We start from the raw sequence: 24,856 nt of genomic DNA on the forward strand, positions 1-24,856 counted from the left end.
AAAATAAAGTTAATCCAAATTTATTATTTCACATTTCCCAGCGAAATTCTTCCACAAAGAAAAATTTAAAATAAATACGTTTAAAATGATAATCCCCCATCATCTATATTTCATACATTTTTATGTAATATTGTTTTATATATTTTTTTTCTTTTTGCCACAGTTTTTTGGAAGAATTAAATCCAGTATTTTATGGCCTTCAAAGTAAGGAGTGTGTCAAACCACAGGGCATTTTTAATGCACCGGAATTGGCTAGTCCTACAACAACTGTGGAGGAATTGGAGAGATTACTAAAAGAGATTTACTGCGGCAATACTGTCAGTGCTGAATTTGGATATGTTGAGGTAAGTTCAGTTTTTATGTGCGTTTCCGGAATGAGAATATGTGTGTGCGTTAGAAGTTTATATGTTTGTGCCGTAGTATTTATCGGTTAATGGACAAGATTAATTACATTTTGGAAAAAGATATTGTAAATTCATAACAAAAAAAGGTAAAAAGTATCACTCGGTTATGCCATACAAAGCTATGCCCTTAGCCAATTTTCGATTATATAAATATATTTGGACTTCTCTTAGGATTATTCAAATTATTGACCCTCTAAGTAGTAGATTCCGAAGGAATGGGCCAACATTGGGCCATCGATTTCGTATCGGACCTTAATAAATATGACATAATATTTATGATATAAATATTGCGACGTGCCAGGTTCGAAATATATTGGTCACTTCCTCCACTTTATATGAGATATGTGATAATTTTTAGAAAATTTTAAAATGTCCTTGAATTACCAGATATAATCTACAGAAGTATTCCATTCCCATACTTCATCTAATACACATAAAAATATTGATATGGGCAAAATTACAAGAAAATCGAAAATTTACATTTAAATTTTCTGGTTGGGAGAAATATTTAAATATAGCAAGTTGTAAAGAAGTATTGGACCTAAATAAATACGATATAAATATGGAGGAACTTGGTAACAGGTTGGTAACTTCCTCCACTTTACATGACAAATGTGATAATTTTTAGAAAATGTTAACATGTGCGTGAGGTACCAGGTATTCAATTTTCATGCTTCATCTAATATACATATATAAAAATAATGGTATGGTATTATAAGAAAATCTAACATTTATATCCAATTAATGGGAAATCGTAAATTCCATATTCATCTCAGGTTTCTGGTTGAGAAGAATATCTAGATATATAGGAAGATGATATATAGGAAGATGATATATAGGAAGTCGCTGGCTTGTTTCGTAAATTATGACAGATAAAAGTATTGAAAATTGTGACCCTGTGTAAGTGAAGTACCAGAAGCGGTTCCCAGATATATATGAAATTTGAGGAGAGTTGAATGATTATTTCGTCTTCTTTTGGAGTTTTGTTTTTCAAAATCTTGAACTCTATGTGAGGTAAGTAGCAAAAGAAATGATCCGATCTCTACCATCTCTATAACAGTTTCACAAAGTCTGGAATAGAATCGGATGTTAATTTCGCTTTTTATAAGCTTCATGCATATTCAAAATTTTGAACCTTTGTGGGGGAGGTACTAGAAGGAGTGAACCGATATATCCCATCTTCACAATGGATCTTGTGTTAGTAGAAATAATGGGATTTGTGAAATATAAAGATAACCTGATCCTTATTTCGCATTTTGCGACCTTCATGAAAATTCAACATTTTGACTCTGTGTAGGGGAGGTACCAGAAGGAATGGTTCGATCTCTACCGTTTTTATAACAGGTCCTGTCTTGATGGAATTATTCAGATGTGACAAGTCAAAATGTAATCGGATGTTAATTTCGCTTTTTATGAGCTTATTGGATATTCAAAATTTCGACCTTGTTGCGGAAGGTACCGGAAGGAGTTGACCGATATATTCCATCTTAGCACCAGATATTGAGTTTAAAAAAATATTTGGATGTGTGAAATTTGAAGACAATCGAACTTTTACATCAAATTTTATAAAAGTTGTAATTATTCAAAATTTTGACCCTTCGTTGAGCAAGTACTTGATGGAGTGGACCGATGTTGTCCATTTTAACACCTGACCTAGAACTGACGCAAATATTAGGATTTGCAAAGATGGAGCTAAATCGGATGCTTTATCTGTGCAGAAAATATATTTTTTGGAAATTTCAAAATTTTTTTTTGGGTGGGGATTAATTACCAGACGGAGTAGACCGATATATTCCATCTTAACACCAATAAACTTTACTCTCTACTATATTGTACTTTACCCTCTGGAATATTTTTGTTTTTATAGGTCCACGATACCGTATATCCCCCACTTAACGGTACGTCCCCATATTCGGTATTTTGATAATTGTATCTACCTTTTTCAATGTTTATGTCTGAAAATCCACAGAGAGTTTTTTTGAGTACTTTACACTCTAGAAGAGAATTGTTTATATAGTCCACGCCTTCGGATAGCCTCCATATAACGGTACTTTCCCATATTCGGTATTTTGATGATTTTAGCAAAATTATTAACCGGATTTTTTTTCATGTTTCGTATTTGAATGTTGTAAAATTCATTCCAAATGGTAGTTCGGCCAAACTTACTGCTTTTTTACTTGTGTTATGTAAAATCCCTAACTGCAAGAAATTATCAATGTAGGTCCAGGATTGGTTATACCTAAGGTATATAAAGATCCCCTGATTTCATTTATTTCTAGGATCTTGGTCATATTTTCCAATCGGTTTGGGGTCTCCAATAAATATGTCGAGGCGTTGCAAAAAAATTTAATATACCCTTCATTTTATAGTCGAAAGTGAAGCCTAATTTATAAAATTGTATTTTTTCTCAATTTTTTTTTCCAGAATTTGGAAGAACGTGAATGGTTGGCCGTGCATTTCGAAAAGCTTCGCTCCGAGTGCCAGCAGTATCTCAGCAATGACAATCGCAAACAAATCGCTGAATTATTAATAAAGTCACAGGCTTGGGATAATTTTATGGCCACGAAATTTCCAACGGTTAAGCGTTATGGCGGCGAGGGTGCCGAAAGTTTATTAGCATTCTTCTGGCAATTATTGCGCAATAGTGTACAAGGTAAGAATATTTTCCTTTTCATTTTGTTCTGTCATTTTTTTTTTGTTTCCTTTATTAGCCAATTCAGCATTGGCATCACCTCATAATTTGTATTTTATTTTGTAATTCTCTGTGTGCGGCAGTTTCTCATTTCAATGCCAATGAGATAACAACAACAAAAAAATGGGGATCCTTTCCTTATCTGCATATACATTTCTCCGGTTTGGTTGGGTCGCTTGTCCAGCAAATTCATACTTTCCTTATACAAATTTAATGAAGATAAATGGGGAAAAAAGTTGAGAAAAAAATAAACAAAAAACGATAACGAAAACGAAAAAATAAAGAGTCCAGGAAACAGAATATTGTCCGTTGTGAACTTTTTTCATGGCAGCCCTTTCACCACCATGCCAATTCGTTTCCTTCTTTCGGTGTGTGTGTCTGTGTGTTTGTGTGTGGTCAAAGCAGGGGTAACAATGAAAGGACATACTTTTTGCCGCCATCAAAGAGCATGAATATTTAATTTCATTGCAATTTTGTTTTGTGTTTCTTTCTTCCTTTTTTTACTGTTTTAATTCCACCACTTGTGCTTATTTTTGTTATCTGTAATTAAATAATTTTTTTTTTAACGCCAAAGTGGCTTAATTATAAAAAAAATAACTTTCCTTTGACGATTAAAAATACACTAAAGTCGATAATGATGACCTCCATCACATTCTAGTCCTTAAATATTTTCATTATTTTAATATTGAAATTTTAAAATGAAAGCACGCCGTTTAATATTTAGCCCTTAGGCCTTTTTGGATAGATTAATATGTTTGCTAAAGTTAAATTGCCGATTAGAGTTAGGCAATTACTTTTAGGCTTAAAATATGTTGCGTTATATTTGGGACAATAAATTAGGCGTTACAATACATTAATTAAAATGTTATGGGAGTTTGAGAAATTCTCATTTCACAAAGTTTTTTTTTCTATCAAATATGTTCTTGTTAAACCAGTAAGCAAAAGCCGACCATTTGATACCCTACAACATAGTGGTAAAAGTTTCTGCAGATTTGAATTCATTTTGGCTACAATAAAGATACTTGTAATAAAGATCCCCTTACCTACAACATACAGGGTGAAATGAAAAAACTGCAATCAACTTCAGACTGTTGTCATTTCTAAGCCACCCGTTCGACAACCGTTAAAATTATTCCAGTGACAGCCCATTATATTGTTTACAAGCGTACAAAAGCATTTTGGTGAGAATTTTCCACAAAAAAAGTTATTCGTGATGGAAAACCACAAGTGGCTATCGTTAGGGAACTCCAACATTTAAATGTGAATAAATCTTTTGAATCTTAGACTCAAAAGAGCTAAAGAGTTGCTTCGCTTGGCCGACAGTGGTGAACTGCCGAATTTAGTTTTCTCCGATGAGAAAACATTCTTGTCCTGCAGTTTGTAAACAAACAAACTGCAACAAAGTCAAACGCCATAATTTTTACATTTTTTTAGAGCAAAAGATGTTGGAAATAATATCAAATTTTAGAATAAGTTTGGATTTGTTCGAATTGATCACCTTACGCACGAATTATGGTCTTCAAAAGGCCAATGAATCCGTCACACATTGCCGAATTTTGCTCTGCGGTATTATGGCCCATTCCCGGTGAAGCGCTTGGTATTTATATAGCCTCCACCTTGGAAAGGTTTCGTTTTTAACATCCCTAAATATTCGTCGTAGACCCCATAATGTATATATATTCATAATCAGCATAAAATTCTAAGACGATTTAACGATGTCCGTCTGTCTGTCTGTCTGTTGAAATCAAGATACAGCCCACATTATTTGACGTAGAGCGTCAAAATTTAGCAGAATAATTTGTATTGTGTCTAGGTCCACGTTTTGGTATAGTTCCCATATTACGGTACATCCCGATATTCAGTATTTTAATGATTTTTGCCACATTTTTTCATGGATTTGTCTAAAAATTGGTATTTGTTGGTCATAATGGGTTCTAGCTCCGGTGGCGAAACTTTGCGTGTTGGCATAGCCCACATATAACTTTACCTCCCGATATTCGGTATTTGATGATTTTTGCCACATTTTTCCACAAATATGTCTAAGAATTGGTATTTGTGGGTCATGATTGGTTCTAATGTTTCCATACTCTAAAGTGGAGTGTATTAAAAGTTCGGCTCGGCCGAACTTAATGTTTATACCCTACAACACTATGTGTTGGGGGTATTATAAGTTTGATTAGGCCAGAATTTATGTAACACCTCGAAATATTGGTTTCCCATATAGGAAAGTACATATGGATCTTCCTAGCTCGCCGAGCTGAGTCGATCTAGCTATGTATGTCCGTCCGTCCGTCTGTCCGTCTGTCCATGTTAATTTGTAATCACTCTACAGGTCGCAATTATGGCCCGATCCTTACGAAATTTTGCACGAAGGTGGGGTTTGGGTCAGAATAGAACCCTATTTCTTTTTGAGATGATCGCCAAATGTTTAAGGGTTGAAATGGACCAAATACTGAAAAAATGTCGGATTTTGCAGTAGCTATACACGTCGCAATTATAGACCAATCGACGCGGAATTTCGCATGTAGCTAGGACGGGGAAGAAGCCTACCAATTTGGGTGGTCATCGGATAATATTTAGCGGGTAAAATAGACCATATCTTTTGTGTTGAAAAAATTCAAAATTTTGCATTAAACCGCGAATATTTTAAATCCTGGCGAAATTTACATTGATGATAACATCCAACAAATCGGATATATAGCAAAATATGTGCGATATATATGTCTATCAAAGAAGGTATTATTGAAAGATCTCTTATATGTCGAGAACGGCTGAACTGATTTCGACAGTTCTCATTAATTCAGAATGGCCTCTTGGCAGGAAAGGAAAAACGCCTGAAAAATCGCATAAAAATATCTCTCTAAAGATGAAAATATTGATTTTGTAAATTTTCTCATATTTTTTCAATTTTGTCATATTTTTGGCATATTTTCATTTTGAATTAAACATTTGGTAATATTTCTACAGCTAACAAAACTAAGTAGTTAGGATATCAGGATATCATATAGAGATCGCATTTATGGCCCGATCCCTACAAAATTTTGTATGGGGTTAAGATGAGGGTCAGAATAGAAGCCTACTCTTTTTGGAGATGATCGCCATATATTTAGGGGTTGAAATGGACCAAAAAACTGCAAAATTGTGAGCAGGTCGTAATTATCGCCCGATCCTCAAGCACATTTAAATGGGGGTTACCGGACATTGCAAAAGCCAAGCAGTTTTGGATGGCCATCCAAAAATATTCAATGTGTGAAATAGTTTGCCAACTTTTGTAGACAAAATATGAAAATGTCCATTCCGGTGACTTTTTGGAGAATTCACAAATACAGGAAAGACGCACTTCTGACTATTTCGTTAACGCTGATTTCGTTGAAGAATATAGTCAAATGTCTGTATCTCATATAGATGCGTTACAGTCAAAAGCCAATAATAAATGTTAATCTTTTGCCACTTCTGAGAGATTATAGGTCTTTGGGAAATATTGGTTCCAGATCTAGGAAGACCATTTACGTGCAACATCTTCCAATAAATTGGAAATGAGCAAATTAGTTAAAATTAGAGCACGAAACCTGATGGTTTTCTTTTATTATTTGTCACAATATCTTGTGGAATTCTTTCGAGTATCTCGCCTATATAAACTATACCGTTTATTGTAGGGTATTCAACGGTCGGCCCCGCTCGACTGTAGCCTTTGCTTACTTGTTTTTTACTTGTTTAGTGCCAACCTCGCTTTCCAAAATACTCCAGGCACAATAGTCCGGATATTTTGGTGGCCATTGTACGCTGGAAATGAAGCGAAGAAACTCATTTTTTAACCATTCTTGGGTGGCGCGTGGTGAGTGCGATGGTGCTGAGTCTTGTTGGTATGTCCAAGGTCTGCGGCCAAAATGTTTGCGTGGCCAAGGCTTTTATACACCCTCCAGAATATTTTCGCGATAATATTCGGCATTTATTCTGATGCCACGGTCGATTAATACGAGTGGAGGGGGTCCATCGGCTGGCCGTGGCCGGCGCTTGAGTTCTGGCGGACAACCGTAGGTGCACATTTTCAGCAGACCTCTTTGGCAAGTAAACACGATCATTTTGTTTGTTTGCAAACGGCTGGACAACGAATGTTTTCTCATCGGAGAAAACCAAATTCGACAGTTCACCATTTTTGGTCAAGTGAAATAACTCTTTCTGTTGCAATGTAAGTTCTTACACTTTTTGGAATTTCAATGGCTTTACTCCGAGCTCATTTTTCAATATTTGTCGAATGGAATATTGTGATATTTTCTGCTCACAAGCCAGTTTTCGGCGACTGCTCCTTTACTTTTCGAAACACTTCTGCTGATGTTGTTGTTTTCTTCCGTCCACTTCCTTGACGTCGGGCTACGTTACCAGTATCACGGTAACGAGCGATGGAACGAGACACAAAAGCTTCATTCACATTTGAATGCTGGAGTGCTGTAACGATAGCCATTTGGGGCTTACCTGCCAAATATAAAGAAATCACACTATCACGCTTGAATTCCATCACGAGTAACTTTGCATACGGAAAATTCTCACCAAAATGCTTTTGTAGGCTTGTAAACAATATAATGAGCTGTCACTGGCATAATTTTAACAGCTGTCGGATGTGTGCCTTAGAAATGACAGCAGTAAGAAGATGGTTGCAGTTTTTTCATCTCACCCTGTATTTTGTTGCTCCTTCGGTCCCTAATTGGTATATTATTTTTCGCTCAATAAAATGGTTATTAATTTCGAACACCTATCGATCGACTCCGGTTTCTCTAAAAAAAACAAACATTGCAATACTTGTAATTAAAAATTTGTTTAACAAATATTCGTAGACCTCCCATACATAATTTCCTCCAAATAGAATGGATGTTTGTGCATCAGTTTGAAATAAATCAGTCAGATCAAAAATTCAATGAAACAACTAATTTTTCGGCGAGAGAAATCTTATAAAAGTTGCCATCGATTATTATTCAGGTATACATTATTATTTAATTATATAATTTCGTCTGAGCGTGAATATTTCAAATTGTCAATCAGTCACTTTTTAGAACAAACAATGGATTCAGTGTTCTTTTAATCCTAACTGTGTCCTCGAATGTACCTCTCAATCATACACAAAATGGCAACAATGTCAATCCATCATCGAACTTGTCATGTGGCCTGCAGGAAAATTGAAAGCTGCTTTCAAATTGAGCGTAGCCATTAGTGACAATATCCTGGCATTGAAAGTGAAATTAAAATTTTCCAATTCCAAACTCAGTGGCTGAGTGTCATAATTTCAATCATAAATCATTGTTAGGTAGGAAAAACCCCAAAATTAAAATTCCACCTGCAATTACATGGATTTCACTCAAACTCTAATGAAAACCTCCTCTAACTCTCTCACTCTCTCTTCCCCCCTCTTGCATTGCAGATGATCTTGAACACGTTGTGGTTGCTATGCCCCATCGTGGACGAACAGCCCTACAAACCATACTCCTGCAAATGAGGCCGGTAAAAGTTTTCCACAAACTCAGTGGCGAATCGGAATTTCCAGATGGTTGCCAGGCGATGTCAGATGTAATAAGTCATTTTCGTAAGTATTTTATGAACACGTTTCTATTCTATTAGTCGGGGCAGCCAGGAGCAAGTGATTTATGGTTGCCAACAAATGTTTTTTTTTATTCCTTCGAAAAATATGTTAAATGCATCACTAATAATGATATATTATTTTGTATGTGTGTGTGTGTGTGCATTTGTGTTTTGAATGTTTAAACAGATATCTCCGAAGATTTACAAGTTGATGGCAAAACCATACATTTGAGCATGGTTAGGAATCCTTCACATTTAGAGGTAGGTCGGGGAATAATAATTTCCAAAGCTTGATTGATGATTTTGTACCTTACTCAACATCCTTTTCTTTTAGGCTGCCAATCCCGTGGCAATGGGTAAAACACGTTCCAAACAGCAAACGCTTAAGGATGGTGCTTTCAGTGACGAGGCTGGGAAGCCATTTGCCTCATCGGCCTTGAACATTATTCTACATGGTGATGCTGCCTTTGCGGGTCAGGGTATCAATCAAGAATGCTTGAATATGGCCTATGTTCCCCATTTTGAGGTGGGTGGTAGCATCCATTTGATTGTCAACAATCAGGTGGGCTTCACAACACCCGGTGATAGAGGTCGTTCCACAGACTACACATCGGATTTGGCAAAGACGATTCAGGCTCCAGTATTCCATGTTAACGGCGATGATCCTGAAATGGTGGCCTTGGTGACAAAACTGGCCTTTGATTATCAACGTCAATTCCGCAAGGATGTTTTCATCGATATGAACTGTTTCCGCCGCTGGGGTCACAATGAGCTGGATGATCCCACTTTTACCAATCCCAAAGTTTATAGTATTATTAATAATCGCAAGTAAGTATTGGAGATCAAATGGCAAGGATCTTCAGGTGGACCCCTTAATTATTTTCAAGGACGGAGATGCAAGATTTTTAGATTTTTTGAGAAAATGTTCTCAAGAGTTATAAATGTAGATTTTTTAAGAAAATATTTCAAAGAACCATCGGATATACAAAGATGAGTTTTTTTAAGAAAATTGTGAAGGACCATGAATTTAAAGAATTTTACCAATCAGAGTACCTAACGTGGATTTTTGAAAAAAATTCCGCAAGGATAATCAGACTACCAGACATCCTTTTTTTTAAAGAAAAGTTCATCAAGGATATTCAGGGTATAAGACGTGGATTTTTTAAGAAAATGTCTTGAAGGACAAAAAGAGTACCAGACGTGTATTTTTTAAGAAATTTTCTTAAAGGACAATTAAAAATCTGGCTTGGAAATTTTCTGCAAGGACAATCCGAATACCAAACGTATTTTTTTCCTGAAATCAGACTAATAGACGTGGATTTTTAAGAAAATTTTTCAAACGCAATCCGTCTAACAAACGTGGATTTCCCAAATATTTTCTGCAAGGGCAATCAGACTACATCGCATGGATTTGTGAACAATTTTCTGCAAGGACAAACAGAGTACCGAACGTGGTTTTTTAAAAAAAAGTTCTTCAAGGACAATCAGATTATTACACATTGATTTTTTTAACAAAATTTTTTCAAGGAGATACAGAGTATTAGACGTAGATATTTTTAAGAAAATTTCTTCAAGGACAATCAGAGCATTAGACATGAATTTTTTAAAACAAAAAATTTAAGAAAATCATAGTACAGGGTGAGGTAAAAAAACTACAAAAAAGTCAAACCCCATAATTTTTATTTTTTTATTTTATTGAATGAAAGCAAAAAATGTCGGAAATAGCATCAAATTTTAGAATAAGTTTAGATTTGTTCGAATTGCCACGAATTATGGCCAATGAAACCGTCACATGTTGCCCGAATGTTGCTCTGCGGTATTTTGGTCCATTCCCGGCGAAGCGCTTGCTTGTGGTGATCGACACTTTGGTATTTTTTAACGCCAACCTTGCTTTCCAAAATACGATAGTCCAACGGATTGGGATCCGGAGATTTTGGTGGCCATTATGCACTGGAAATGAAGCGAGAAATCTCATTTTGTAACCATTTTTGGGTGGGGCGTGATGAGTCGGATGGTGCTGAGTCCTGTTGGAATGTCTAAGGTCTGCGGCCAAAATGTTTGCTTGTCCAAGCGTTTAATACACCCTCCACAATATTTTCACGATAATATTCGTCATTTATTCTGATGCCACGGTCGAATAATACGAGAGGAGAGCGACCATCGGCTGTTATGGCGGCCCATACCATCACCATGGCTTGCTGACCTCTTTGGCAAGTAAACACGATAATTTTCTTCGTTTACAAACGAATGGACAACGAACCAAATTCGGCAGTTCACCACTTTCGGCCAAGCGAAGCAACTCTTTAGGTCTTTTGAGTCTATTTTCTTTCTGTTGCGGTGTAAGTTCTTACACTTTTTGAAATTTCAATGGCTTTAACCCGAGCTCATTTTCCAATATTTTCCAAATGGAATATTGCGATATGTTCAGCTCACGAGCTATTTTTCGGCCACTGCGATGCGGGTTTCGATCAAGTCGCTTCTTTACTTTTCGAACCATTCCTGCTGATGTTGCTGCTTTCTTCCGCCCACGGTAACAAGCGATGGTACGAGACACAAAAGATTTATTCACATTTAAATGCTGGCGTGCTCTAACGATAGCCACTTGTGGTTTACCAGCCAAATATAAAGAAATCACACTATCACGCTTGAATTCCATCACGAATAACTTTTTTATAATGAGCTGTCAGTGGAATAATTTAAACAGCTGTCGGACGAGTGGCTTAGAAATGACAGCAGTCTGAAGTTGGTTGCTCTCCCTGTAGTCACATTTACCCACGAAATTGTTTCAAATTTGGTATTTATGAAGATTTGGTAGATGACAATCCTTGAAGTATAAAATTGTCTATAGAGGTTCCCGTTTTGGTGTGGCCCCTAAACAACAGTTTCACCCACATTATGGTGAAAATTATTCAAGGCCTTAAGTGGATCTTTTAAAATTTCTTCAAGGGTTAAACGTAATTTTTTAAACAATTTTTTGAAGAAGTTTCCTTAAGGATTACAAATTTCAAGAAGAGTCGTCAGAGTTACCACTATGAATTTGTTTCAAAGATTATGATTGCCCAACACGTCCTTGCTTGTATCTCTATCTCTCTCTCTCTCTCTCTGTGTCTCTGTCTCTACTTGATATATTCATGACTATTCAATAAATTAGCAAATTTGCTAATGAGTTCCATTACTCTTCCCTCTCACCCCATTAGATCCGTTCCTGATTTGTATACTGAAAAATTAATACAACAATCCGTGCTAAGCCCAGAGGAGGCAACCAACATCCGCTCACAATACATGGCCTATCTGAATGAGGAATTGTTGTTGGTGCCGAAATACAAACCCGAACCAAACTATTTCCAAAAACAATGGAAGCACATAACCACAGCGTCTAGTGATGCGATAACCTATTGGGATACAGGCCTCGATTATGGTCTGCTCAATTATATTGGACAACAAAGTGTGGCATACCCAGAAGGCTTTGTAAGTGACACTCGAAAACAAAACAAAAATTGACATGAAATAGAAACAAAAACACAAAAACGGTATTGTAATTAATGCCAATGATTAATGGATATTTAAAATCCCGCCCCACCCAGTATTCCAGTTAATGTTTTTGTTTTATGTTTTCTTCCCCTTTTCCCTTCTATATTTTGGTTACAGAAAGTTCACCCACATCTAAAGAAGACCCACATCGATGGTCGTCGCAAAAAACTCAATGAGGGACAGAAAATCGATTGGGCAACGGCCGAAGCCTTGGCCCTTGGCAGCCTCATGTATCAAGGGTACAATGTACGCATTAGTGGTGAGGATGTTGGACGTGGCACCTTTTCACATCGTCATGTCATGTTGGTCGATCAGGAGAGCAATGAAATGTTCATACCTTTGAATGGTTTGAACGAGGGTAAATCGGGCAAATTGGAAGTGGCTCACAGCATCCTCTCCGAAGAAGCTGTACTGGCCTATGAGTACGGCATGGCAATTGATAATCCCGATAATCTGATTATTTGGGAAGCACAATTTGGTGATTTTGCCAATGGGGCACAGATAATCATCGATAATTTTATTGTTTCCGGTGAAAGTGAGTATTTGAAATTTTGTGTGAATCGAAAAGCAAATTGACAAAAATTATATATAAGAACCGACGAAAATTGGGGATTGAAAAAAAAACATTTAAAGGGCTTTAGCCATGATTCTTAATTTTAAAAAATTAAATAAAGGCTTATACTATGGGTTTTTGATGAATTTTCGGGGTAAAGTTTTTTTTTAAGAAAAGCTGAGGCTGTGATTTTAGAAATTATTATTCGGAATATTGAATTTAAAAAAGTATTATATATATTTTCCATTTCGAAAAATTATTGCTTGTGTTTGAAGTATTTCCTTAACTTCATTTTCCTCTTCATTACAGAGAGTAATCGGCAATATTTGCCGATTGCTACCAATATCATGACTTCATCCAGGCAAAGGAAATAGTCACTAGGACTTTTAGACTTTTTGATATGTGAGTGCGATTTTCATTGATTTGAGAATACTCTACACTCAACTTAATTTTGACCACGAATTTTTATACCCTCCACCATAGTATGGAGGGTATATTAAGATTGTCATATACAATTTAGACCCCACAGAGTATATATATTCTTGATCAGCATAAAATTCTATGTCGCCCGTCTATCGTCTGTGGAAATCACTCTAGCTTCCTAACAAAATGAAGTAGATTGATAAAATGTTACTGAAATGTATATTATGTCAGCAGGACTTTGCGTATTGAAAATGGGTCATGTAGGTCCACGTTTTGGTATAGACCCCATATAATTGTACCTCCTCATTTTCGGTATTTTGGTGATTTAAGCGACATTTTTCACGGGAAATGTTCCACATTTGGTCTTTGAAATTCGTAATGGATATTACAGCCTATGGCAGAAAATTGTCTGTGCAGGTCCACGCCTTCGTATAGCCCCCATTTAACGGTACCTCCCGATATTCCGTATTTTGATGATTTTACCTACATTATTCACCGATTTTTATACGCTCCACCATACATAGTATGGAGGGTATATTAAGTTCGTCATTCCGTTTGTAACTCATCGAAATAATCATTTTAGACCTAACAAAGTATATATATTCTTGATCAGCGTAAAATTGTAAGACGATTTAGCCCTGTCCGTCCGTCTGTCCGTCTGTTGTAATCACGCTACAGTCTAAACGAATTAAGATAGGAAGCTAAAATTTTGCACAGATCTCTCTCTCAGGCAGGTCAAGTTCGAAGATGGGCTATATCGGTCCACGATATCGTATAGCCCCCATATAATGGTACCCCCAATATTCGGTATTTTGATGATTTTAGCCACATTTTTCAATGGAATTGTCTGAAATTTCTCAAAAGGAGTCCCTTGTGCGCATTTTACCCCCTGAAAAAGAAATGCCTATATATTTGCACGATATCGTATATTCCCTATATAACTGTACCTCCCGATATTCGGTATTTTGATGATGTTAGCCACATTTTTCAATGGAATTGTCTTAAAATCCACACAAGTAATAAATTGTGAGTACTTTACCCCCTGAGAGTAAATTGTCTAAGTAAGTCCACGATATCGTATAACCCCCATATAACGGTACCCCCGATATTCGGTATTTTGATGATTTTACCCACATTTTTCAACGGAATAGTCTGAAAATCCACACAAGGAGGTCCTTGTGGGAACTTTCCACACAAATAGCCCCTTATGAGTATTTTACCCCCTGAAAGAGAATTGTCTATATAGGTCCACGATTTCGTATATCCCCCATATAACGGTACGCCCCGATATTCGGTATTTTGATGATTTTACCCACATTTTTAACGGAATTGTCTGAAAATCCATACAAGGAGGTCCTTGTGGGAACTTTCCCCACAAATAGCCCCTTATGAGTATTTTACCCCCTGAAAGAGATATGTCTATATAGGTCCACAATATCGTAAATCCGCCCAATATATCGGCACTTTCCGATATTTGGTATTTTTAAGATTTTAACAGAATTTTTAATGGATTTTAAATTTTCTAATTCGTTCCAAATGTTGGAGGGTATTCAAAGTTCGGCCCGACCGAACTTACTGCTTTTTTACTTGTTTTTTTTTTTAAGTTTCGCATTTGAATATTGTAAAGGCTTATGACAAAAGTTACCTATGCAGGTCCATGTCGTCGTAAAAACGCTAATATAACAGCTACATTAGGTATTTTTAAGATTTAATTGAATTTTTAACGGATTTTATTGCTTTTGAGAATTGCCAAATTCTTTCTAAATGATGGAGGGTATTCAAAGTTCGACCTTACAGCTTTTTTACTTGTGTAACAATTTCCTCTTTCTTTTAATAATTTATATAAAATAAAAAAATATATAAATTAAATTTGACACACATATTTTTATACCCTACAACACTATGTGTTGGGGGTATTATAAGTTTGATTGGGCCAAAAATTATGTAACACCACGAAATATTGGTTTCCCACATAGGAAAGTATATATGGATCTTCCTAGCTCGCCGAGCTGAGTCGATCTAGCTATGTATGTCCGTCCGTCCGTCTGTCCGTCTGTCCATGTTAATTTGTAATCACTCTACAGGTCGTAATTATGGCCCGATCTTCACGAAATTTAATATGGAGGTGGGGTTAATGTCAGAATAGAACCCTATTTCTTTTGGAGATGATCGCCAAATGTTTAGGGGTTGAAATGGACCAAATACTGAAAAAATGTCGGATTTTGCAGTAGCTATACAGGTCGCATTTATAGACCAATCGACGCGGTATTTCGCATGTAGCTAAAGTTTAGGGCGGGGAAGAAGCCTACCAATTTGGGTGGTCATCGGATAATATTTAGCGGGTAAAATAGACCATATCTTTTGTGTTGAAAAAAATCAAAATTTTTCATTAAACCGTGAATATTTTAAATCCCGGCGAAATCACAAGGCCATCACAAGGTTACTTCTGACCTTTACTTTGATGTTAACATCGGATATATAGCAAAATATGTGCGATATATATGCCTATCAAAGAAGATATGCTTGAAAGATCTCTTATAAGTCGAAAACGGCTGAACTGATTTCGACAGTTCTCATTAATTCAGAATGGCGTCTTGGCAGGAAAGAAAAAACGTCTTAAAAAATCGCATAAAAATATCTCTATAAAGATGAAAATATTGATTTTGTAAAATTTTCTCATATTTTTTCAATTTTGTCATATTTTTGGCATATTTTCATTTTGAATTAAACATTTAGTAAAATTTCTACAGCTAACAAAACTAAGTAGAAAGGATATCAGTATATCATATACAGATCGCATTTATGGCCCGATCCTTACGAAATTTTGCATGGGGATCAGAATAGAATCCTACTCTTTTTGGAGATGATCGCCATATATTTAGAGGTTGAAATGGACCAAAAAAATGCAACATTGTCTGCAGGTCGTAATTGTCGCCCGATCCTCGCGCACATTTGAATGGGGGTTACCGCACATTGCAAAAGCCAAGCAGTTTTGGATGGCCATCCAAAAATATTCAATGTGTGAAATAGTTTGCCAACTTTTGTAGACAAAATACGAAAATGTCGATTCCAGTGACTTTTTGGAGAATTCACAAATACAGGAAAGACGCACTACTGACTATTTCGTTAACGCTGATTTCGTTGAAGAATATTGTCAAATGTCTGTATCTCATATAGATGCATTTCAGTCAAGAGCCAATAATAAATGTTAATCTTTTGCCACTTCTGAGAGACTATGGGTCTTTGGGAAATATTGGTTCCAGATCTAGGAAGACCATTTACGTGCAACATCTACCAATAAATTTGAAATGAGCAAATTAGTTTAAGTTGCTATTATTCGAAAATTAGAGAACGAAACCTGATGGTTTTCTTTTATTATTTGTCACAATATCTTGCGGAATTCTTTCGAGTATCTCGCTTATATGAACTGTATCGTTTATTATAGTGTTGTAGGGTATTCAACGGTCGGCCCCGCTCGACTGTAGCCTTTGCTTACTTGTTATTTTTCTTCTTCTCTTTTTTTCCAGCAAAATGGATGGATTCTAACGGCCTGGTAATTCTCCTGCCTCATGGTTATGATGGAGCTGCCTCCGAGCATAGTTCCTGTCGCATCGAACGTTTCCTTCAGCTGTGCGATTCGAAGGAAACCGCTCCCGACAGCGATAATGTCAATGTACAAATTGTTAATCCCACGACCCCGGCTCAATATTTCCATGTCTTGCGCAGACAATTGGTACGCAATTACCGTAAGCCCTTGGTGGTGGTTGCTCCAAAAATATTGCTACGTCTATCGGCTGCCACATCCACCTACAAGGACTTTGAGCCAGGTACCCAATTTCTGAATGTTTTGGGTGATACGACTAGTGTTCGACCGGATGCTGTGAAGCGGGTCATATTGTGTTCGGGCAAACATTACTATGCCCTCGACGAGGTTAGACAATCGAAGAATTTACAAGATACTGCCATAATAAGACTGGAATCGTTGTGCCCGTTCCCCACCTATGAACTGCAAAAGGAATTGGAGAAATATAAAAATGCCAAAAGTAAGAAAGTTTAGCGAATTTTGAAAAGTTTAAAATAATTTCAAAAAAAATGTGTTTTTCAGCTTTCATCTGGGCCCAGGAAGAGCATCGCAATATGGGTGCATGGACATTCGTTCAGCCACGTTTTGAAAATCTGTTGGGACAAAAGGTAATGATTTTAGGGATTTCATGAGATGAAGGTAATGAACTTAATTAGAGTTCTGAATTATGGTAATCCTATCGAGAAAAAACATTTTGAATAGTGCAACTCATGACATTTCTTATCTCCGACATATCTGCATATTCACGTGGAAAAAAAAACTTTCTTTATTTTTCACAGAACCTTATTTATTTTTATTTTTCGCTAAATACTTTTCTCAAATTTATGACCATCACTGCGTTGCAGTTTTTTCTCGCATTTCCACACTCACACAAATATATACAATTGTTATAATTAAAAGTCAATTCGAAAAAAATGTTGCCTTCTTAAGTAGCACCGCATCGTTTTTACGCACGCACTCACACACACACATCCGCATTTAAACTCTTAAGTGAACAATTATTGCAACAATTTTTAATCTTTTGTCATAATCGCATTTACAACTTAAATAACTTTCCACTTAATTGTTGAATTCAACTTCGAAATCTTGTAAACGCATTCTCATGTTCGGAATCGTACGTTCGTACGTACCAGAAAGTATTTCCTCGACCATTTCCGTTAACTGCATCTCCGTCGACAATCATGTTCTTTCAGGAATATAAGTCATACAAAAGTATTTAATTTTGTTTTCTTTCTGATGGAACTTAGGGCTTATCACCGATGTACACTGAGCGAAAAAGCGAAGGAATGATCACGATGTTGTATAATTTTGTGCAGAAGAATTCTCCAGAGGTCTCTCAAAATACACCTTAAAGGGTTTACTACATAGCGACTTCCATGTATCGTAGACTTAGCCAAAAGAGAAAACTAAAAGGATCTTCGTTGTAGAAGACCTCACAAAGGACAGTGGACTATATGAATAGCAGAACTTTCAACCTATACCTTTCAATGGCTCTTCTTTAAAAGGATTTAGTCCTCTAATCGTAAGAGACCTCTCCAAGGGTCTTAACGGCGATCTCTCAAAAGACCTCTCAAAAGCAATATTAATAAAAGAGCTCAAATGCACTCGTATTAAGGGAAGAGATTTCAAAGAACTTCATACTGTATTAGACCTATCGGGATCTTATATTTATGAACAATTTGCAAAGTCTCTCTATGGCTGTCGTATCTAGAAAATATCTTTCTCTGTGTGAAAAGTATCATATTTTCTCTTTTTCTATATCATCTCTAGGCTTCTCTATCAGAAAAATTTTCCTAAAGGTCTTCTATATATAGAACAGTTCTCAAATAGAACTACCATGCATAGAAAACATATCAGTTGGTCTAAGAAAGAAGACCCTTTAAAAATTCTACAAAAAACTTTTCTTTATACGCAACCTCAGAGCTCAAATTAACTTGTTTCATTCGCAAGTAAAACCTGGTGCCGAGTGCTCAAAGAATTGGGTTTTTAAGAAGCTGTCTCTCCAAGTTTTTGGTCTATGTGAGAGCATTTGCGAACTACTCCTGCTTGAAAAGTTAGCATGAGTGTTGAAACGCTCGAAAGTGAGTTAGACTTTATCCAAACAGTAAAATCGAGTGGAAAAAAATTATTTGGTTTGATTTTTGTGTTCGTGTATGTATTGATGTTGCTGTGGACTGAGGGGTAGATCGTACACAAAAACCGAGAAGAGACATTTTGAAAGCATTTTACTCCCATACTTGTACTTATTCTACTAGCAGGAGTATGTGTTTCGTTCTCTTTTCGGATTCTTGAGGATTTCGGAGTTATACAGAAAACCTCTCGAGGGTATTTGCTCCAAAAGATCGGATACGATAGGTTTAGTCTATTGCTCTCAAGGTTGTCGGTTATAATAAAATGATCACCCCTTCGGATCAGTCACCATTATCTTCTCAAACGTTGCTGAGTTCCTATCATCCATTATGTCAGAGTTTGAAAACGTTTAAACCGTTGCCCACGACCTATTCATTTCATTTCCCTAGTTCTCATCTACCGCAATCTTTCGCTAATCCCGCTGACTTTTGGAAAACTTAGTCCCACTTTGTATATTCGAACACAGGTATAATGTTTCAATTTTTTGCCTTGCCTTACCTCTCAAAGTAGCCTAAATAGTGGAAGGCAAGATAAACAAGTAAAACAGCTGTAAGTTCGGCCGGGCCGAACTTTGAATACCCTCCACCATTAGGAACGAATTAGAAAATTTTCAAAAAAAAATAAAATCCATTAAAATTTTTTTTAAAATCTTTGAAATATCTAATATAGGAAGGTGCCGATATATGGGGGGATATACGATATTGTGGACCTATAAAGACAAATCTATGTCTGCGTGTAAAGTACTCACAAGGAACTCCTTGTGTGGATTTTCAGAATATAGGGGAGTACTTTTATATGGGGGATATACGATATTGTGGACCTATATAGACAATTCCGTTTCAGGGGTAAAGTGCTCACAAAGAACTCCGTGTGTGGATTTTCAGACAAATCGATTGGAAAATGTAGCTAAAATCATTAAAATACCGAATATCTCGGGGTACCGTTATATGGGAGCTATACGTTATCGTTAACCTATAAAGAGAATTCTCTGTCGGGGGGTAAAGTGCTCACAAAGAACCCCTTGTGTACAAAGAACCCCTGGTGACCATTCCGTGAAAAAATATGGCTAAAAACATCAAAATACCGAATATCGGGGGTACCGTTATATGAGGGGTATACGATATCGTGGACCTATATAGATAATTCTCTGCCGAGGTATAAAGTACCCACAAGGAACTCCTTGTGTGGATTTTCAGACAATTCCGATGAAAAATGTGGGTAAAATCTTCAAAACACCGAATATCGGGGGGTACCGTTATATGGGGGATGTACGATATCGTGGAACTGAATAGACAATTCTCTCTCAGGGGGTAAAGTATTCGCAAGGAACTACTTGTGTGGATTTTCAGACAATTCCATTGAAAAATGTGGCTAACATCATCAAAATACCGAATATCAGGGGTATCGTTATATGGGGGCTATACGATATCGTTTACCGATATAGACAATTCTTTTTGAGGGGGTAAAATGCCCACAAGGGACTCCTTCTGTGGAATTTCGGACTATTCCATTGAAAAATGTGGCTAAAATAGTCAAAATACCGAATACCGTGGGGGTACCGTTATATGGGGGCTATACGATATTGTGGACCTATATACATAATTCTCTGCCGAGGTATAAAGTACCCACAAGGAACTCCTTGTGTGGATTTTCAGACAATTCCGTTGAAAAATGTGGGTAAAATCATCAAAATACCGAATATCGGGGGGTACCGTTATATGGGGGATGTACGATATCGTGGACCTGTATAGACAATTCTCTCTCAGGGGGTAAAGTACTCGCAAGGACTACTTGTGTGGATTTTCAGACAGTTCCATTGAAATGTGGCTAACATCATCAAAATACCGAATATCGGGGATACCGTTATATGGCGGCTATACGATATCGTGGACCGATATAGCCCATCTTCGAACTTGACCTGCCTGCAGGCAAAAGAGAGATCTGTGCAAAATTTTAGCTTCCTATCTTAATTCGTTTAGACTGTAGCGTGATTACAACAGACGGACAGACGGACGGACAGGGCTAAATCGTCTTAGAATTTTACGCTGATCAAGAATATATATACTTTGTTGGGTCTAAAATGGTTATTTCGATGAGTTACAAACGGAATGACGAACTTAATATACCCTCCATACTTTTTTTGGTGGAGGGTATAAAAATAAACTACAGTGTGAATATGCCAAGTATCTCTACCTCGACAGTTCCGCTATTTTAAACACAAACTAAAGCGGGATGGGTTTGTACTGAAAATAAGGTTGTAATTGGATCATTAACATAACATCCACGTATGATACAATCCTTCCTTCTTTTGTGTAGATAAATCCCATTCGCAGATGATCCTTTAGAGGTATTTTAAGTATATAATTTTCTCCAAAATCAATATCAAAAGTTTTTTTTTTTTTTAAATTTATATATATACCTTAACTTTTATTCCTGTGTAATTAATTATTTAATTTTTATATATTTTTTTCTTTTCTCTCACTCTCTCTCTCTGTTCCCTTTATTCTGCTCAACAGCTTGTGTACTGTGGACGTGTTGAGGCGCCAACATCTGCAACTGGCATTGGCAAAGTGCACAAACGTGAAGTTGAGGAAATTTTACAGAGACCCTTTCAACTGTAATGCATCCCAACAACGACCACAATAACGATGCCGATGTTGACGATAACGATGAAGACACGAGTAGTAAATGAATACTAAAACAGCGAACTGACCACCAACTACTATTCCCAACCAGAAACCAACAAAGACAACACCAGTAAGAAAAACACATTCATTCACGGCAAGGCAACAAGCCAACAAGCCAACAAGCATTCAGGCTGGCAGGCCATCAACAAGCATTCCATGGAGCACAAACATCCAGCCGCACAGATACATACACTATCCCACACACACACACACACACACAAAGGGACAAATGCATTCAAGTGTAGTGGTTTCCTTTAACATCTACATCATTGTGGCTGGCAACGTTTTTGTTAAAAGGAAATTTAATAAATATGAAGCAAGACGAAGCCGAACAAGAAAGACAAACTGAATACAAATAGGTGGTAGGTAGATGGAGCAGCGATTCATTTGTTGGTATCATCACCATCAAGCATACCGCCCTGGAAGTCATACCAATATTCATTTTCAAAAAACGGATGCAACCCTGACATTGTTCCAAATAAAATAAGGATGTTGCCTGCCCGACTGTTGGACGGTCACCCAGTTAGCCAGCTTGCCTGATTTAATGTTGTGTTTTTGTTATTGTATAAACTGCCATAAAAAGATAATAATTTTTTAATAGCTTCTTCTATGATTTTGCTCAAACCCGTAACCATAAAAGGACGGAAGCAAACGGGAAGGAATTGAGTTGTCTTGCTTTCAGGGAAAGTTTTTTTATACCCTACAACACTATGTGTTGGGGGTATTATAAGTTTGATTGGGCCAAAAATTATGTAACACCACGAAATATTGGTTTCCCACATAGGAAAGTATATATGGATCTTCCTAGCTCGCCGAGCTGAGTCGATCTAGCTATGTATGTCCGTCCGTCCGTCTGTCCGTCTGTCCATGTTAATTTGTAATCACTCTACAGGTCGTAATTATGGCCCGATCTTCACGAAATTTAATATGGAGGTGGGGTTAATGTCAGAATAGAACCCTATTTCTTTTGGAGATGATCGCCAAATGTTTAGGGGTTGAAATGGACCAAATACTGAAAAAATGTCGGATTTTGCAGTAGCTATACAGGTCGCATTTATAGACCAATCGACGCGGTATTTCGCATGTAGCTAAAGTTTAGGGCGGGGAAGAAGCCTACCAATTTGGGTGGTCATCGGATAATATTTAGCGGGTAAAATAGACCATATCTTTTGTGTTGAAAAAAATCAAAATTTTTCATTAAACCGTGAATATTTTAAATCCCGGCGAAATCACAAGGCCATCACAAGGTTACTTCTGACCTTTACTTTGATGTTAACATCGGATATATAGCAAAATATGTGCGATATATATGCCTATCAAAGAAGATATGCTTGAAAGATCTCTTATAAGTCGAAAACGGCTGAACTGATTTCGACAGTTCTCATTAATTCAGAATGGCGTCTTGGCAGGAAAGAAAAAACGTCTTAAAAAATCGCATAAAAATATCTCTATAAAGATGAAAATATTGATTTTGTAAAATTTTCTCATATTTTTTCAATTTTGTCATATTTTTGGCATATTTTCATTTTGAATTAAACATTTAGTAAAATTTCTACAGCTAACAAAACTAAGTAGAAAGGATATCAGTATATCATATACAGATCGCATTTATGGCCCGATCCTTACGAAATTTTGCATGGGGATCAGAATAGAATCCTACTCTTTTTGGAGATGATCGCCATATATTTAGAGGTTGAAATGGACCAAAAAAATGCAACATTGTCTGCAGGTCGTAATTGTCGCCCGATCCTCGCGCACATTTGAATGGGGGTTACCGCACATTGCAAAAGCCAAGCAGTTTTGGATGGCCATCCAAAAATATTCAATGTGTGAAATAGTTTGCCAACTTTTGTAGACAAAATACGAAAATGTCGATTCCAGTGACTTTTTGGAGAATTCACAAATACAGGAAAGACGCACTACTGACTATTTCGTTAACGCTGATTTCGTTGAAGAATATTGTCAAATGTCTGTATCTCATATAGATGCATTTCAGTCAAGAGCCAATAATAAATGTTAATCTTTTGCCACTTCTGAGAGACTATGGGTCTTTGGGAAATATTGGTTCCAGATCTAGGAAGACCATTTACGTGCAACATCTACCAATAAATTTGAAATGAGCAAATTAGTTTAAGTTGCTATTATTCGAAAATTAGAGAACGAAACCTGATGGTTTTCTTTTATTATTTGTCACAATATCTTGCGGAATTCTTTCGAGTATCTCGCTTATATGAACTGTATCGTTTATTATAGTGTTGTAGGGTATTCAACGGTCGGCCCCGCTCGACTGTAGCCTTTGCTTACTTGTTTTTTTTGCACTTGTGGTCTTCTCAGCAGACAGACAGATACGGACAAATGTGCTCTGACATTCAAATATAATTATAATAACAACAAAGACCTACATTAATTTAATTAAAATGTTGTTTAATTTTAAGAAAAATTGTTCATAATAAAACAAAAATTATAATTACAATGCTGGAGCTAATTTTGTTTTGAAGATTTTTGAACTTTTCTTGGGTTAACTGCAATGTTTTAATGTTGTTTACAAGATTGGCTTTTAATTGATCCGGAAAACAATTTCTAAACAACAAAAGTCAAAATCCTTGACCTAAATTTGGAACAATATAATTTTTGGAACAAGTTAAAAAGTGTCAGTCTGCTTTGCCGACAGATGTATACCCTCAGCCTATGTTCGATTATTTAAATATATTTAGACTTGTGTTATGATTATTCAAATTGTTCTATGAAGTAAGTTCCACATGAATGGGCCAATATTATCCGTATCGTATCGGACCTAAATAAATATGACATAAATATTGTGGCATGACAGGTTGGATTGCATCGACTATTTTCTTCATTTTATATGAGATATGTTTTTTAGAAATTTTTAGAAAATGTTAAAATGTGCATGAGGTACCAATAATCCGAAGTATTCCATTTTATACTTCATCTAATAAAGATAGAGATGCACAAAATTACAGAAAAAAAACGAATATTTATATATAAAATCATATAGGGTAAGTGTGCCTAAGTTCGGCATGTCCCAGTAGTCGGCACTTTTTATTTTTAAGCCCAAATAAATGAAGCTATTATTACTAAATGTATTTTGTTTACTTCAAATATATTGTCAGCTATCTTTGTGTACAATTTCGCTAAGAAAATATGATTTATTCTAATAAAAATTAAATTTTTGTCTGTGAAGGTCCTGAACAATCCATATTCTTAAGAAAAGTACAATAAAGACGTCGAATCAGTTTAACTAAACATAAATAGTATATATTT

The 24,856-nt window shown here is 36.3% G+C and overlaps 1 protein-coding gene across 1 annotated transcript in view; it reads left to right on the top strand.

The window, feature by feature from the left end:
• LOC101890127 (probable 2-oxoglutarate dehydrogenase E1 component DHKTD1 homolog, mitochondrial) overlaps positions 1-22,288 on the top strand; it is a 38,394-nt gene extending 16,106 nt beyond the window's left edge. Inside the window, exons 3-12 of the mRNA XM_005176307.4 lie at positions 164-344; positions 2,829-3,057; positions 8,510-8,671; positions 8,855-8,928; positions 9,002-9,495; positions 11,865-12,135; positions 12,316-12,733; positions 16,702-17,217; positions 17,280-17,365; positions 21,404-22,288. Coding sequence (XP_005176364.2) covers positions 164-344; positions 2,829-3,057; positions 8,510-8,671; positions 8,855-8,928; positions 9,002-9,495; positions 11,865-12,135; positions 12,316-12,733; positions 16,702-17,217; positions 17,280-17,365; positions 21,404-21,508 — 2,536 coding nt within the window. The 3' untranslated portion in view covers positions 21,509-22,288. The remainder of the gene's footprint in view (positions 1-163; positions 345-2,828; positions 3,058-8,509; positions 8,672-8,854; positions 8,929-9,001; positions 9,496-11,864; positions 12,136-12,315; positions 12,734-16,701; positions 17,218-17,279; positions 17,366-21,403) is intronic.
• Positions 22,289-24,856: the final 2,568 nt, after the last annotated feature.

This window comes from Musca domestica, unplaced genomic scaffold (genome assembly GCF_030504385.1).
Source record: "Musca domestica strain aabys unplaced genomic scaffold, Musca_domestica.polishedcontigs.V.1.1 1, whole genome shotgun sequence".
Classification (NCBI taxonomy): domain Eukaryota; kingdom Metazoa; phylum Arthropoda; class Insecta; order Diptera; family Muscidae; genus Musca; species Musca domestica.